General features: G+C 33.5%; 1 protein-coding gene across 1 annotated transcript; it reads right to left on the bottom strand.

The window, feature by feature from the left end:
• Positions 1 to 8,483: 8,483 nt before the first annotated feature.
• Positions 8,484 to 12,415, bottom strand: LOC150031886 (uncharacterized). Its single transcript, XM_090308318.1, has 10 exons — positions 12,274 to 12,415; positions 11,734 to 11,945; positions 11,305 to 11,427; positions 11,115 to 11,211; positions 10,982 to 11,055; positions 10,666 to 10,782; positions 10,271 to 10,361; positions 10,052 to 10,156; positions 9,293 to 9,681; positions 8,484 to 9,029 (listed from the first exon to the last, which is right to left on the bottom strand). The coding sequence occupies exons 1-10, from the start codon at positions 12,413 to 12,415 to the stop codon at positions 8,484 to 8,486; spliced, it is 1,896 nt and encodes a 631-aa protein (XP_090164444.1).
• Positions 12,416 to 12,824: the final 409 nt, after the last annotated feature.

Genomic DNA, 12,824 nt, shown 5'->3' on the forward strand with positions numbered 1-12,824 from the left:
ATTTATAACCTATAGTTTTAATATTTCATCATATGAAACGAAACCATATTCTTTTTCTATGTTATGGTATTTAATATAAATTATGTTTATATTAATTCCTCCAATTAATGTATCTAATACATCATATCAATTATATCACATATAATTGAATTAATTTAATTATATCACATATAATTAAAATTCCCCTTGTTAATTTGAACACTAAACTAACCCAAAATCTGATTCTCAACTTGAACCCATTGAGCTACCAAGGGGACCTTATGTACCTATAGCTTGAAGCTCCAACATTACGTGAATAACTGACTAAACTCTTTAATCACGAGATCCACCATCCGTTAACTATTGGGCACTCCACTAAAGACCGACAGATTCTTCGCACTAAGGATATATTTCTGTGTCCATTGGATATAACCAATCAACAATGCGATGACCCTTCACAAATCGCTCTTAAGTACAACTGGGCCAATTCACCGTTTTTCCCCGTGTAGTTACATCTAACTCTTTAAGTACCACTGATTCCTCTAATGAACAATAAGTCATAGTCTTACTATGACTGAGTCCTCTCTTCCTAAGAGAGGGTGCGACCACTATGTTTAAGACTCGAAATCAACCCTTAAGGGAACAATTTATCTACTTATCCCTGTTTTGGGGAAGGAGTAAATTTTGTCTTATGTAGCTGAGTTCCTAGCTCCCAAATCAAACAAATCCCCAAAATGGTAGGCTTATTGAGTTTGCAATCTAGCCACTCTCACCCATACAAATCAAAGGACCGTCCTCATGAGTAGGAATTCCCAACTCACTCAGGATTAAGGTCATGTCTACCTATGGTCATCCTAGTGAAATGTAAGTCTCAATTATCAACGACATTATATAAAGAGACTAATCATCTCGTGGTCCGGTTATACAAACTCTTTGTATAGGATACCCTCGCTTGCATGTCTCGACATGAATGGTCAGGATCAGACCATTTTTTGCATATTACAACACTTGTAATATTTACAAAGCGGGTCGTATCCGTGGTGTCACAAGGATAAGGTATCCCTCTTTTATCCTTATACTACAGACCATTTAGGTTATTACTTAAGGCATGATCCACTTGTATATCTCCACATACATGCTTAAGTTACATGAAATAACCACATATTTTAGTTTATTAGATCGAGTAAATGCTTATAAAATAACACTTATTTTATTAATAACAATATGTTTACAAAGTGTTTACAAACTACGAGACCACCAAGAGAATTAGGACATCAATCCCAACATACAGATGGTTGAAACTTCAACCCTCGATCTATCTCTCTGTGTTTTTTTTTTTCTCGACCTTTTAAAAAGCCTACCACGCTACCAAAAATCTCTAAATATTTTCAAAACTGCCGTATTTTGCTAATTATTTTTTCGAAATATAATATATTAGAACAAAAGATCCAAGATGATCAACATTTATTGAATAACTACGATCTTGTTTGGTAGCCATTTCATTTTTAGTTTTTGGTTTTTGAAAATTATGCTTGTTTTCTCACAATTTTTTACTACTCATAGTTTTCACCTTTCACAACTGAGCTCTTAGAAACAACTCTTTTTTAGTTTTCAACTTTCACTACTAAGTTCTTGGGAATAACCTTTTTTAGTTTTCACCTTTCACAACTAAGCACACTTGTAGGAATCTCGTGAAAATAGTTTTTCTCAATCTTCCCGTCTGAGATCAACTCTGAGATTTGAATAAGAATTTGACTTCTTTTTATCGTACATCTAAATTATCTATTGTTTTGGGCTCACTGGTGGAATCTCGACTAAGACAAAGACTGATATTGTATATATATATTTTCCAAATCAAGTAATCTTGTGTCGAATTTGATCATAAATATTTGATAATTTGTCTTTCCTGAATTATGTAGTCCTTTGAAACTTTTTTTTTTCATAAGAGTCCGAAGTAGTCTTTTTGTAACCTTACTTTCAAATGAAAGACTCAAACTTAATGCTTGTTTCAAGCCATAAAGACTTTTTTAGGCTACACACTAAATGCTCTTTCTCTTTCTCCTTAATGTTCTCTGGAAATTTAAGAAATATGGATTGTACAAAGATATTATATACTGTTTTATTTATGGAGGTTGTCAAAGCAGTTTGTCGTGGAATTTTTTTTTTATTGCGTTCGTTCCTTCACAAATGTACATTATGTCAATGATCATATGGAAAAATAAAAAATAAAAACAAAACAAATTGAACCAAAAGGTTAGAGGATAGGAACTCAAAACAATACATGTTGTTGAACTCAAAAAGACAAAAAAATGCTAATTAGTCAAAATTATAATTAATAATTGAGCGTCATTTGAATCCTATGAAGATTATCTACAAAATAGAGAACAAAATGAACAACATGCCAAAAAACATATTTTCAATTATTGTCATGGCATACAATAAATAAGATAACATAACAATGAATACACTAAAATTGCGGTGAACGTGGATAAAACGCAACCTTTAGATCTTCAGTCCGACGCTCTCCCAACTGAGCTATCTCCGCTATTTGATTTTTAAGATTTATATTAAAATATATCTAAGTTTTACAAACATACACATAAATTTTTTATGTTGTATACATATGTAATATGATAAAAAAAAAAATGCAATGAATGGGATTGAAAAGATGACCTTCACATCTTCAATCCAATGCTCTCCCAACTGAGCTATCCCCACAATTTAGTTATAATGTTATGTATACATATACGTATAAATATACATACATAAACTCATTGGAAAACAAACTTATAAACCTTAGTAGGTAAGTTTATCAAAATAAAGAGAAATGACTAATAACAACTGAATTCATTTGCAAAAATTAACATAAAAAAAGGATAAATAATGTTGATGAAAAATACTATGTAATCAAACTGGAGAGCCAAACTTGCAGTCAAATGATCGAATAAGTCGTCTTCCAACAATTAGATGTCAAAAAGTTGCACAATTTTTTTTAAACAACATCAAAATTGGTCAAGTGATCTCAAAGTTATGACTCTCAATGTTTAAAATATATCTAAGATTTACAATACATGCACATAAATTTTTTAGGTTGTATACATATGTAATATGATAAAAAAAAAAAATGCAGTGAATGGGATTGAACACATGACCTTCACATCTTCAAATTAGTGCTCTCCCAACTAAGTTATCCCCACAATTTTATTATAATGTTATGTATATACATATAAATATAATACATAAACCCATTGGAAAATAAACTTATAAACCCTAGTAGGTAAGTTGATCAAAATAAAGAGAAATGACTAATAGCAACTGAATTCATTTGTCAAAATTAATATAAAAAAGGATGAAATAATGTTAATGAAAAACACCGTGTAATCAAACTGGAGAGCGAAACTTGCAGTCGAATGGTCGAATAAGTCATCTTCCAACAATTAGATGTCAAAAAGTTGCACAAATATTTTTGAAACAACATCAAAATTGGTCAAGTGATTTCAAAGTTATGACCCTCAAAGTTGAAATTTAGAATCTTTAGATCCTGTTTGGTAACCATTGGATTTTTTATTTTTGTTTTTAAAAATTAAGCCTATATCATCTACATTTCTTACAATGATTCACATCTTTTTTAAGTACAATGATTTAATTCTTAGCCAAATTTTTTTAAAAAATAATATTTTAAAAGCTACCTTTTTTAGTTCTCAAAATTTGACTTGATTTTTTAAACAATTGGTGAAAAGTAGATAACAAAAGATGAAATTTGGATGTAGAAGTAGGGGCCATAGACTTAATTTTCAAAAACAACAAGGAAAAACAAAATGGTTACTAAACGGGTCCTTAGGTTTTTGGACATAAAAGTCAAGATCTTCAAATTGAACGAAATCAACAACATGCCAAAAACATATTTTCAATTTTTTTCATGACATATCGAACACACGACCTTCAAATCTTCAATCTGACGCTCTCCCAACTGAGCTATCCCGCTATTCAATTTTTAAGATTTATATTAAAATACATCTAAGGTATACAATACATGTATATAAATTTGTAGGCTCTATACATATGAAATATGATAAAAAAAATGTGACAAATGGGATTAAACACATGAGTTCAATCTAATGCTCTCCCAATCGAGCTATTCCCACAATTTAGTTATAATGTTATGTATACATATACATATATTTATATACATATAAATCATTGGAAAACTCAAACTAAAAAAATATTATAGTAACAAAATCTAATGCTAAAGTTCTAATATTAATTTTTTTTTTCAAAAGAGCACTCAAATCTAAAAACCCTAATACTAATGAAATAAGTAATACTCAAATAACTAATATTGTACTAAAAAAATAACGCTCATACTAATTTTTTTCTTGGAGAAAAGCCTAATGTTAAAAGTTCTAATATTAAAAAAATTTAATATTATTTTTAAAAAAAATATTAACATAGTAGATCTAACATGATATAAATAAGAATATTAAACTATAGATACAAAACTACAAATATCGATATATAAATATTCTTGAATTCAAGGACTATTAAAAAATTAACATGGTAGATCTACTAACATCAATATATAACTAATACTCAAAAACTACTAACATTAATATATAAGGATATTAAAATGGTATATCTAGCATAATATAAAATAAAAGAATATTAAAAACAAAAATCTAGTAATAAATAAAAAGTAAACTCACAAATTTTTTAGGTAAACATATGAAATATGATAAAAAAAAAATGCGATGAATGGGATTGAACATGTAATCGTCACATCTTGAATCTAATGCTCTTCCAACTGAGTTATTCCCACAATTTAGTTATAACGTTATTTATACATATAAATATATGTAAATAATCTCATTGGAAAACAAACTTATAAACCATAGTACGTAAGTTTATCAAAATGAAGAGAAATGACTAATAGCAACTGAATTCATTTGCGAAAATTAACATAAACAAAAAAAAAAGATGAAATAATGTTGATGAAAAATACTGTGTAATCAAACCGGAGAGCCAAATGTGCAGTCGAAGAGTCGAATAAGTCATCTTCCAACAATTAGATCCGAAAAAGTTGTACAAAAGTTTTAAAAACAACATAAAAATTGGTCAAGTGAGCTCAAAATTACTAACCTCAAAGTTGAAATTTAGATTCTTTAATTTTTTAACATTGAAGTCAAATTTTACTTATTTATAAGGTTGATTCATTATAAATATTAAAAGTATTATATTTTTAGAATTATTTGGTTTAGAAAAGTGAGGCAATGATGAAGATTTAATTAATCATAAATATAAAATCAATCATAAAAAAACTAAAATTCCTTTAAATTTGAAGAAGATTAGATATTACGTAAGGTTTGGGAAAGTACAATTACGATCTTCATCCAAGTCGAGATTCCACCGAGAAAGTCTAAAACAATCAACAGATTGAATGTATGATGAAAAAAAGTCAAATAGAACTATTTCAACGAAATTCAAAAAAGGGTGCTAGTTGTGAAAGATGAAAACTTTCAGAGCTTATTTGTCACAATTTTTCCAAATTTTGGCTTTAATTTTGAAAAGACTCCTAAAATTTAGCAACAAAACATATAAGCCAATAGATATAAGTGATGTTTATAGGATTAATTTTCAAAAACCAAATTATTACCAGACGAGATCTATGATATACATAAGTTTCTTGAAGGATATCATATGCTCTCTTTGATTGAAATAAAACTCCAATAATATGTTAAAACATGATCAAGTTCTTCAACCATTGATTCTAACCTTTGCCCCCAATCTCTTTCCTCTTTGGCTCTTCATCAATATCTATTTTTCCAAACATTTCAAACCAGGGTTTAGTTATACATATATATAGCTAGAAATAAACTTAAAGAATATTTTGGAAATGTAAATACATAAAAAGAAGCAAAGCTACTATTACCTCTAGAAAATTGTCATAAGCAATTGTTTAATGAACATTATGAAAACAACTGTTTAATGAAAATATGTTAGGAAATATATTTCCATATTTGCTTTGTATCATATTAGGAAATATATTTCTATATTTGATTTTGTATATTTTTTCATTTACGTACTTTAATATCTATTTTAATTTTCAACAAAATTTAGGTTGTATAAATATTCTTCTCATTCTAAATGAAAATTGAAGGAAATAGTTTTCCTCACATGGTATCAGAGCATATCAAACATAAACTCAAATTTTATCATTGCTAAAATACTCTATTTTTGTCACCTTGGTCCATCAAATCATCTTGGATTTCTATTTGAAGGCATACCAATTTTTGGTGCACTGTATACGTGGTTATCTATTTGCAAAGGAAAATTATCCAATCTATTGGTGGATGGAATAATTGTGTCCTCACCGATTTTGGAATTGTGCATTGATTTTCATTGATTTTTTTTGGTGATAAAGACCTTGGAGCATCTACTAGTTGGATTTTCATATTAACTTTGTTCACATGGAGTGGATTATATATTGATACTGGAGCATCTTGTCATACAACTGAAAATTTAAAATTTCTCAATCATACATACACAATTCAATCAAGTCCTATAAACACGTCAAGTAGGAAGAAAGCAGTCGTCACAATGGAGGGAGTGTTGTCCTTCCCGATTTCACACTTAAACATGTTCTATTTGTACCCGCTTTACAATGCAATTAATATCGGTGTCACAACAAATTGATGATGCGAATTGCTTTGTTTGATTTACACCTTCTTTATGTGCTATACAAGATCAAAATTCTAGGAGCCTATTTTTCATTGGTGAACGAAATGATGGACTTTAATATTTACGAGGAATTCCTACAATGCATACAGTGAAGGTTCCAGAAGTATCTGAATTTGAGCTATGGCGAAGGAGATTGGGTCATCCGTCGGATAGAGTGGTAAAGCTAGTTGAGAGAGCTTTATTGGAGGTTGGAGGAAAATTGTAACTTTTAAAAATAATTAGTGAAATATTGTAATTTTGAAAATAATTAGAGAAATATGGCAGTTTTGGAGATTTGGCTTGTACAATTTTTTTTTAATTGTTGTGATGTTTGCCGTGTTGAGATTGGTGTCCTAAATCTCTATTGTAATCATGTAGTTTGTAAACATTGCATAAAAAAATTGTTATTAATAAAATAGTTATTATTTTATGAGCATACACTCAATCCAATAAACTAAGATCCCTAGGTTATTTTATGTAATTTAAACAAGTATGTAGAGACATGCAGGTAGATCTTGTTTAAAAAATAACCTAAATGATCTGTAATAGATGGATAAGGCTGGGTACTTTATCCTTATGACACTACATATACGACCCACTTTGTAAATGTTACAAGTGTTGTAATGTGCTACAAATGATTTGATCTTGATCGTTCATGTAAAGACATATGAACGAGGGTATCCTATACAAAGAGTTTGTATAAGATCAAACCATGAAATGATTAGTTTTATTATATAACACCGTTAATAGTAGAGACTTACATTTCACCAGGATGACCATAGGTGACAGAACCTGAATCCTAAGTGAGTTATGAACTCCTAGCTATGAAGGCGATCATTTGATTTGTATGGGTGAGAGTGGCCAGATTGTCAACTCAATATGTCTACTATTCTAACTTAGATAAATCTAGTTTAATTAATTGATAAATCTAGCTTAATTAAGCAGTATTAACATCATATAAATTATGAATCCTTTCATCCAACCTATTCTTATGCAAAAACGATTCATACGAGTGTGTCATAGACTAGTCATCGCAAGAAACAAAACAACGAGAAAAACTCAATCAAGCAAGCATTGTATGAGCACAGCGCTCAAGGACCCCAAATAATATCATCAAATTAAAAAAAAAATTAGCCCAAAAATCCAAACATCCCACCCCCAAATTTTAAAACACTCATTGTCCCCAATGTAATCAAAATAAAGCATGAGGGATCATAATACTTCCTTGGACAATAGAGTGGAGGAAGGATGTCGAACACTTGAATCAACTTCTTTCCATAAAAAATCCTAGCAAATGAGAAGAATAGAAAGAATTAGGCTCAACAAAAAAAAAAATTACTGAATTGAAATCTAACCCTAGAAAGCAAATAAATTTAAATCCTGGCTGCCTCCAGGTAGCGCAAATATTTATGGTTGGTTGCTCGACCGTGATGGCTCAATTTCATATGTAGACCGGCGAGTCCAACCGATAGGCGCTGTCAAAGCAGTCCAATGACTCGCCATCATTGAAGACCTTCAATCTGTGCCCATTAACTTTAATAACCTTCACTGTCTCAAGATTAACAATGTCTATTGCATCATAAGGATAAACGTGAGAAATATCAAAGGGCCAAGCCACTTGGAATGAGTTTACCAGACATAAGTTTCAATCAAGAGTTATATAGAAGTACCTTTTGCCCTACCTGAAACTTCTTGGGTGCAATCATTCTGTCATGAAGATCCTTCACTCTTTTCTTATAAATCAAAGAATTATCAAAATACTCTAACCTAAGCTCTTCTAACTCCTGAAGTTATAGAAGTCTGGCCTCCCCAGTTGCCTCTAAGTCCCAATTGCACTTTTTGACTGCCCAATAAGCCTTGTGTTGGATTTCAACTGGAAGATGGCAAGCTTTTCCACAAACCATCCGGTAAGGAGACATCCCAATAGAAGTCTTGAATGCTATCCTGTAAGGCCATAGAGCATCGTCAAGTCGGAGGCTCCAATCCTTCCTTCCTTGGTTGACCACCTTTTCCAAAAGGGTCTTTACTTCCTTGTTGGACACTTCCACCTGCCCATTAGCTTGAGGGTGGTATGAGGTGGCAATACGATGTTGAACATCGTACTTCTTCAACAAGAAGGCAATGACCCGATTGTAGAAGTGTGATCCTTGATCGTTGATGATTGTTTTAGGGAACCCAAACCTGCATAGAATGTTAGTCTTCAAGAAACCTGCAACCACTTTAGCATCATTAGTAACTGTGGCCTTTGCTTCCACCCATTTGGAAACATAATCTGCTGCCAGTAAAATATATTCATACCCATAAGAAGAAGGAAAAGGCCCCATAAAGTCAATCCCCTAAACATCAAATATTTCATAGAAAAGGATAGAGAATTGTGGCATCTCATTCATACGGGACAATCCTCTAGATTTCAGACACCGTTCACACGTTTTACAGACAAAATATGCTTCCCTAAATAATGTGTCCCAATATAAACTAGAATTTAAGACTTTTTTGGCAGTTCTTTTGGGATTGAAGTGTCCACCACATGCATGCTTATGACAACATTCTAGAACAAAAAAGAACTTATCATTAGGGACACACCTCTTAACTACCTGACCTGAACAAAATTTCCACAGAATAGGGTCCTCCCAAACATAATACTTCGACTCACTCTTGATTTTATCATGCCATTTTTATTCATTCCATGAGGGAACTTACTAGTGGTCAAGTAATTCACAACATCAGCGTACCAGGGAGTCATGAAAATACCGTCTGCCTGCATCAAAGTGTGGTCAGGTAAGTCTCCATCAGAACCGAGACAACCTCCATCAGCTACTATTCTGCTCAGGTGATCGACAATGGTATTTTCGCATCCCTTCCTGTCTTGAAGTCTCAGGTTAAACTCCTGAAGGAGAAGAACCCACCTCAACAATCTAGGCTTGATCTCCTTCTTTGACATTAGATAGCACAAGGTTGCATGATAAGAAAAGACAATAACTTCAGATTCTATAATATAACAGCGAAATTTTTCTAAAACAAAAATAACTACTAAAAACTCCTTTTTTGTCGTGATGTAACTGCACTAAGCCGAGTTGGGGGTCTTTGAAGCGTAGTGTATGACGTGATGTTTCTTGTCAACCTTCTGCCCCAACACTGCTCCTACAACATGGTCGCTTGCATCGCATATAATCTTGAAGGGAAGATCCTAACGAGGAGCCTGAATGACTGGAGTACACATCCTTTTGAAGAAGATGTTCTTTAGCACATCAAAACTTCTCCTGCAATCATCATTGATCAAAGGCCACATCCTTTTGAAGAAGAGAGGTCAACGACTGAGCAATCTTACTAAAGTCTTTTATGAACATGCGGTAGAAACCTGCATGACCAAGAAATGAACGAACCTCGCTCACATTTGTGGGGTAAGGGAGCTTAGCAATAACATCAATCTTGGCAAGGTTTTCCTCTATGCCATGCTCAGATACTATATGTCATAATACAATGCCACGTGAGGCCATGAAATGATATTTTTCAAAATTAAGAACCAGGCTAGACTCAATGCATCTTTCTAGCACCCTAGACAAATTAGATAGACAACCAGCAAACGAGTCTCCATATACAGTAAAGTCATCCATAAAAAACTCCATGCATTTTTCAATAAACTCAGAAAATATGGACATCTTGCAATGCTGAAAGGTGCCCGGAGCATTACATAGTCCAAATGGCATGCTTCTGAAAGCAAAGGTGCCATAGGGACATGTAAAGGTTGTCTTTTGTTGGTTCTCTTGGTTAATTGGGATATGATAGAAACCCGAAAAACCATTAAGGAAACAGAAGAAAGGCTTACCAGCTAACCTTTCAAGCATTTGATCAATAAAGGGAATGTGGAAGTGGTCCTTTCTAGTTACATCATTTATTTTTCTAAAATCTATACACATCCTCCACCCATTCTGAACCCTAATAGGAATTAGACTACACTCATCATTTTTTTACCACAGTAATACCCATTTTCTTAGACACTACATGAATAGGATTAACCCACTCACTATCAGGAATAGGATAGATAACACTTGCATCCAAGAGTTTGAAGACCTCTTTCATTACTACCTCCTTCAATACAGGATTCAGATATCATTGAAGCTGTCAACAAGTCTTAGCTCCATCTTTCAAAGAAATTCGATGCATGCACACAACGGGGCTAATACCTTTTATGTCGGCCGACGTCCATACAATGGCCAGCTTTTATTTCTGCAATACCTCAATCAACTGTTTCTCTTGTTCGTTAGTTAGGTTCCTTTGAGATTATAACAAGCAGGGTCTCAGCTTCCCCTAGATAGGCATACTTCAGGGGTCTAGAAGCTCCTTCAACTCCAATTTTGGTGCCTGCAAAACAAAAGAAAGCACCTTGTCAGAAGATTTAGCATTAGAATAAGAGGACATACCTACCAGCTCAGTCATAGACAAGGTGGCAAGCTCTCCAAGTGGGATCAAATCTCCTGAGTCATCCTCATCGTCGTCATAGACGTCCCATATAACCTCCTACTCAAGAGGGTCAAACACATCAATCTGGCACAAAGAATGTATTTACCCTATGGTGGAAGATTTCATAGCATAAAGAATATTAAACTTAACCAACTCACCATCGAACTCCACAGACAAAGTACCCTCATCCATATCAATCTTAGTTTTGGATGTCTTCATAAAAGGCCGCCCAAGCAAGATGGATGTAGATGAGATAGATGTGAGCTCTTCCATCTTAAGAACATAGAAATCAGCAGGAAAAAATAATTCATTGACCTAAACTAGAACATCCTCTATGACTCCTAATGGGCGTATAAAAGACCTATCAACTAATTGAATCACAGATCCAGTTTCAGTTAGGTCTTTTAATTTTAATTCTTTATAAATTGAATAAGTCATAACATTTATTGATGCACCCAAATCTAGCATGGCCCTATCAATTTTCTTTTTTCCTATGATGCAAGGGAGAGAAAACATACTTGGATCCTTTTGTTTATCAGGCAAGTTTTTCTGAAAGATCGCAGACACAAATTAACTTACCACCATTCTCTCCTTTTCCTTGGCTTGTCTCTTCCTCGTGCAAAGCTCATTCAAGAATTTTGCATATTTAGGAATTTGCTTAATGGCATCGAGGAGAGGAATATTTATCTCCACCCTTCTAAACATCTCTAAAAGCTCATTGTCTTTGTCAACCATCGGCTCTTTTGGCCTTGCAAGCTTGGAAGAAAAAGACACTTTAGGCACATACGCATCTAAAAGAGGATAAGGGTGAGAAGATATTCCCAGTTTATTCTGTGGTGGTGGTATGATTGTAGAATTCGAAGAAAAAGTTCCTGGGTTTTCCAATTCTGGCTTCTTTGACTCAGCAGGTGGCTACAACTTCTCGCCACTCCTCAACGTTATTGCACTTCCATTTTCTCTAGGGTTTGATTCTGGTTGAGATGGGAGTTTCCCAGACTGTCTCTCCAATTTACATATCAAGATGGCTAGTTGAGAGACTTGGGTCCCCAAAGCATCAATGACACTCTGAAATTTAAAATGATTATCAGCAAAACTTAACCATATCTTCTAAGGATATACCTGAACCATATGAAGCTCCATGACTAGGCTGAGCCTGCTTCTTCTGTCCTCCCCATTTGATGTTTGGGTGATCTTTCCACCCAGGATTGTAAGCCTGACTGAATGGGTCCCGCCTTCTACTTTGCCAAGCCTCCAACAACATTTACCTCATGCATTGCTCTTTGAAGAGCACTAGGGCAAACGTTAGCTGAATGGCCAGTTTCGTGGCACACTTGGAAAATAGCAGCAGGCTGTCCAATCTCCACCTTTGCCAGCTGCTTTACAACAGAAACTAAGGTAGATATTTCTTTCTCGAGTTCACTTACGTCGTTGGCGGACTTAACACTGACCACAACTCTGGTTTCAAACTATTGGGAATTTGCTGCCATCGTAGCTATTATGTTCATTGCCTCAGACAAGGTTTTATTGACCAAGGCTCATCCTGCATCTGCATCTATGTTGCTTTTGTCGATCTACATCAGTCCCTCGTAAATGTACTAGATTAGTAACTGATCTGAGATCTGATGATGGGAAAACTTGGCACATGTCTTTTTGAATCATTCCAACACTCA

Source organism: Benincasa hispida, chromosome 12 (assembly GCF_027475165.1).
Source record: "Benincasa hispida cultivar pf3 chromosome 12, pf3_genome.v1.1, whole genome shotgun sequence".
In the NCBI taxonomy this organism is placed as follows: Eukaryota; Viridiplantae; Streptophyta; class Magnoliopsida; order Cucurbitales; family Cucurbitaceae; genus Benincasa; species Benincasa hispida.

Coding starts and splice junctions, on each gene's coding strand:
- LOC150031886 (XM_090308318.1), bottom strand. CDS start 12,415: ATGTTGTTGGAGGCTTGGCAAAGTAGAAGGCGGGACCCATTCAGTCAG. Junction 11,428..11,733: donor AGGAAAAGGAGAGAATGGTG/GTAAGTTAATTT, acceptor TATGTTCTTAAG/ATGGAAGAGCTCACATCTAT. Junction 10,362..10,665: donor AGAAAATGGGTATTACTGTG/GTAAAAAAATGA, acceptor GGCACCTTTCAG/CATTGCAAGATGTCCATATT.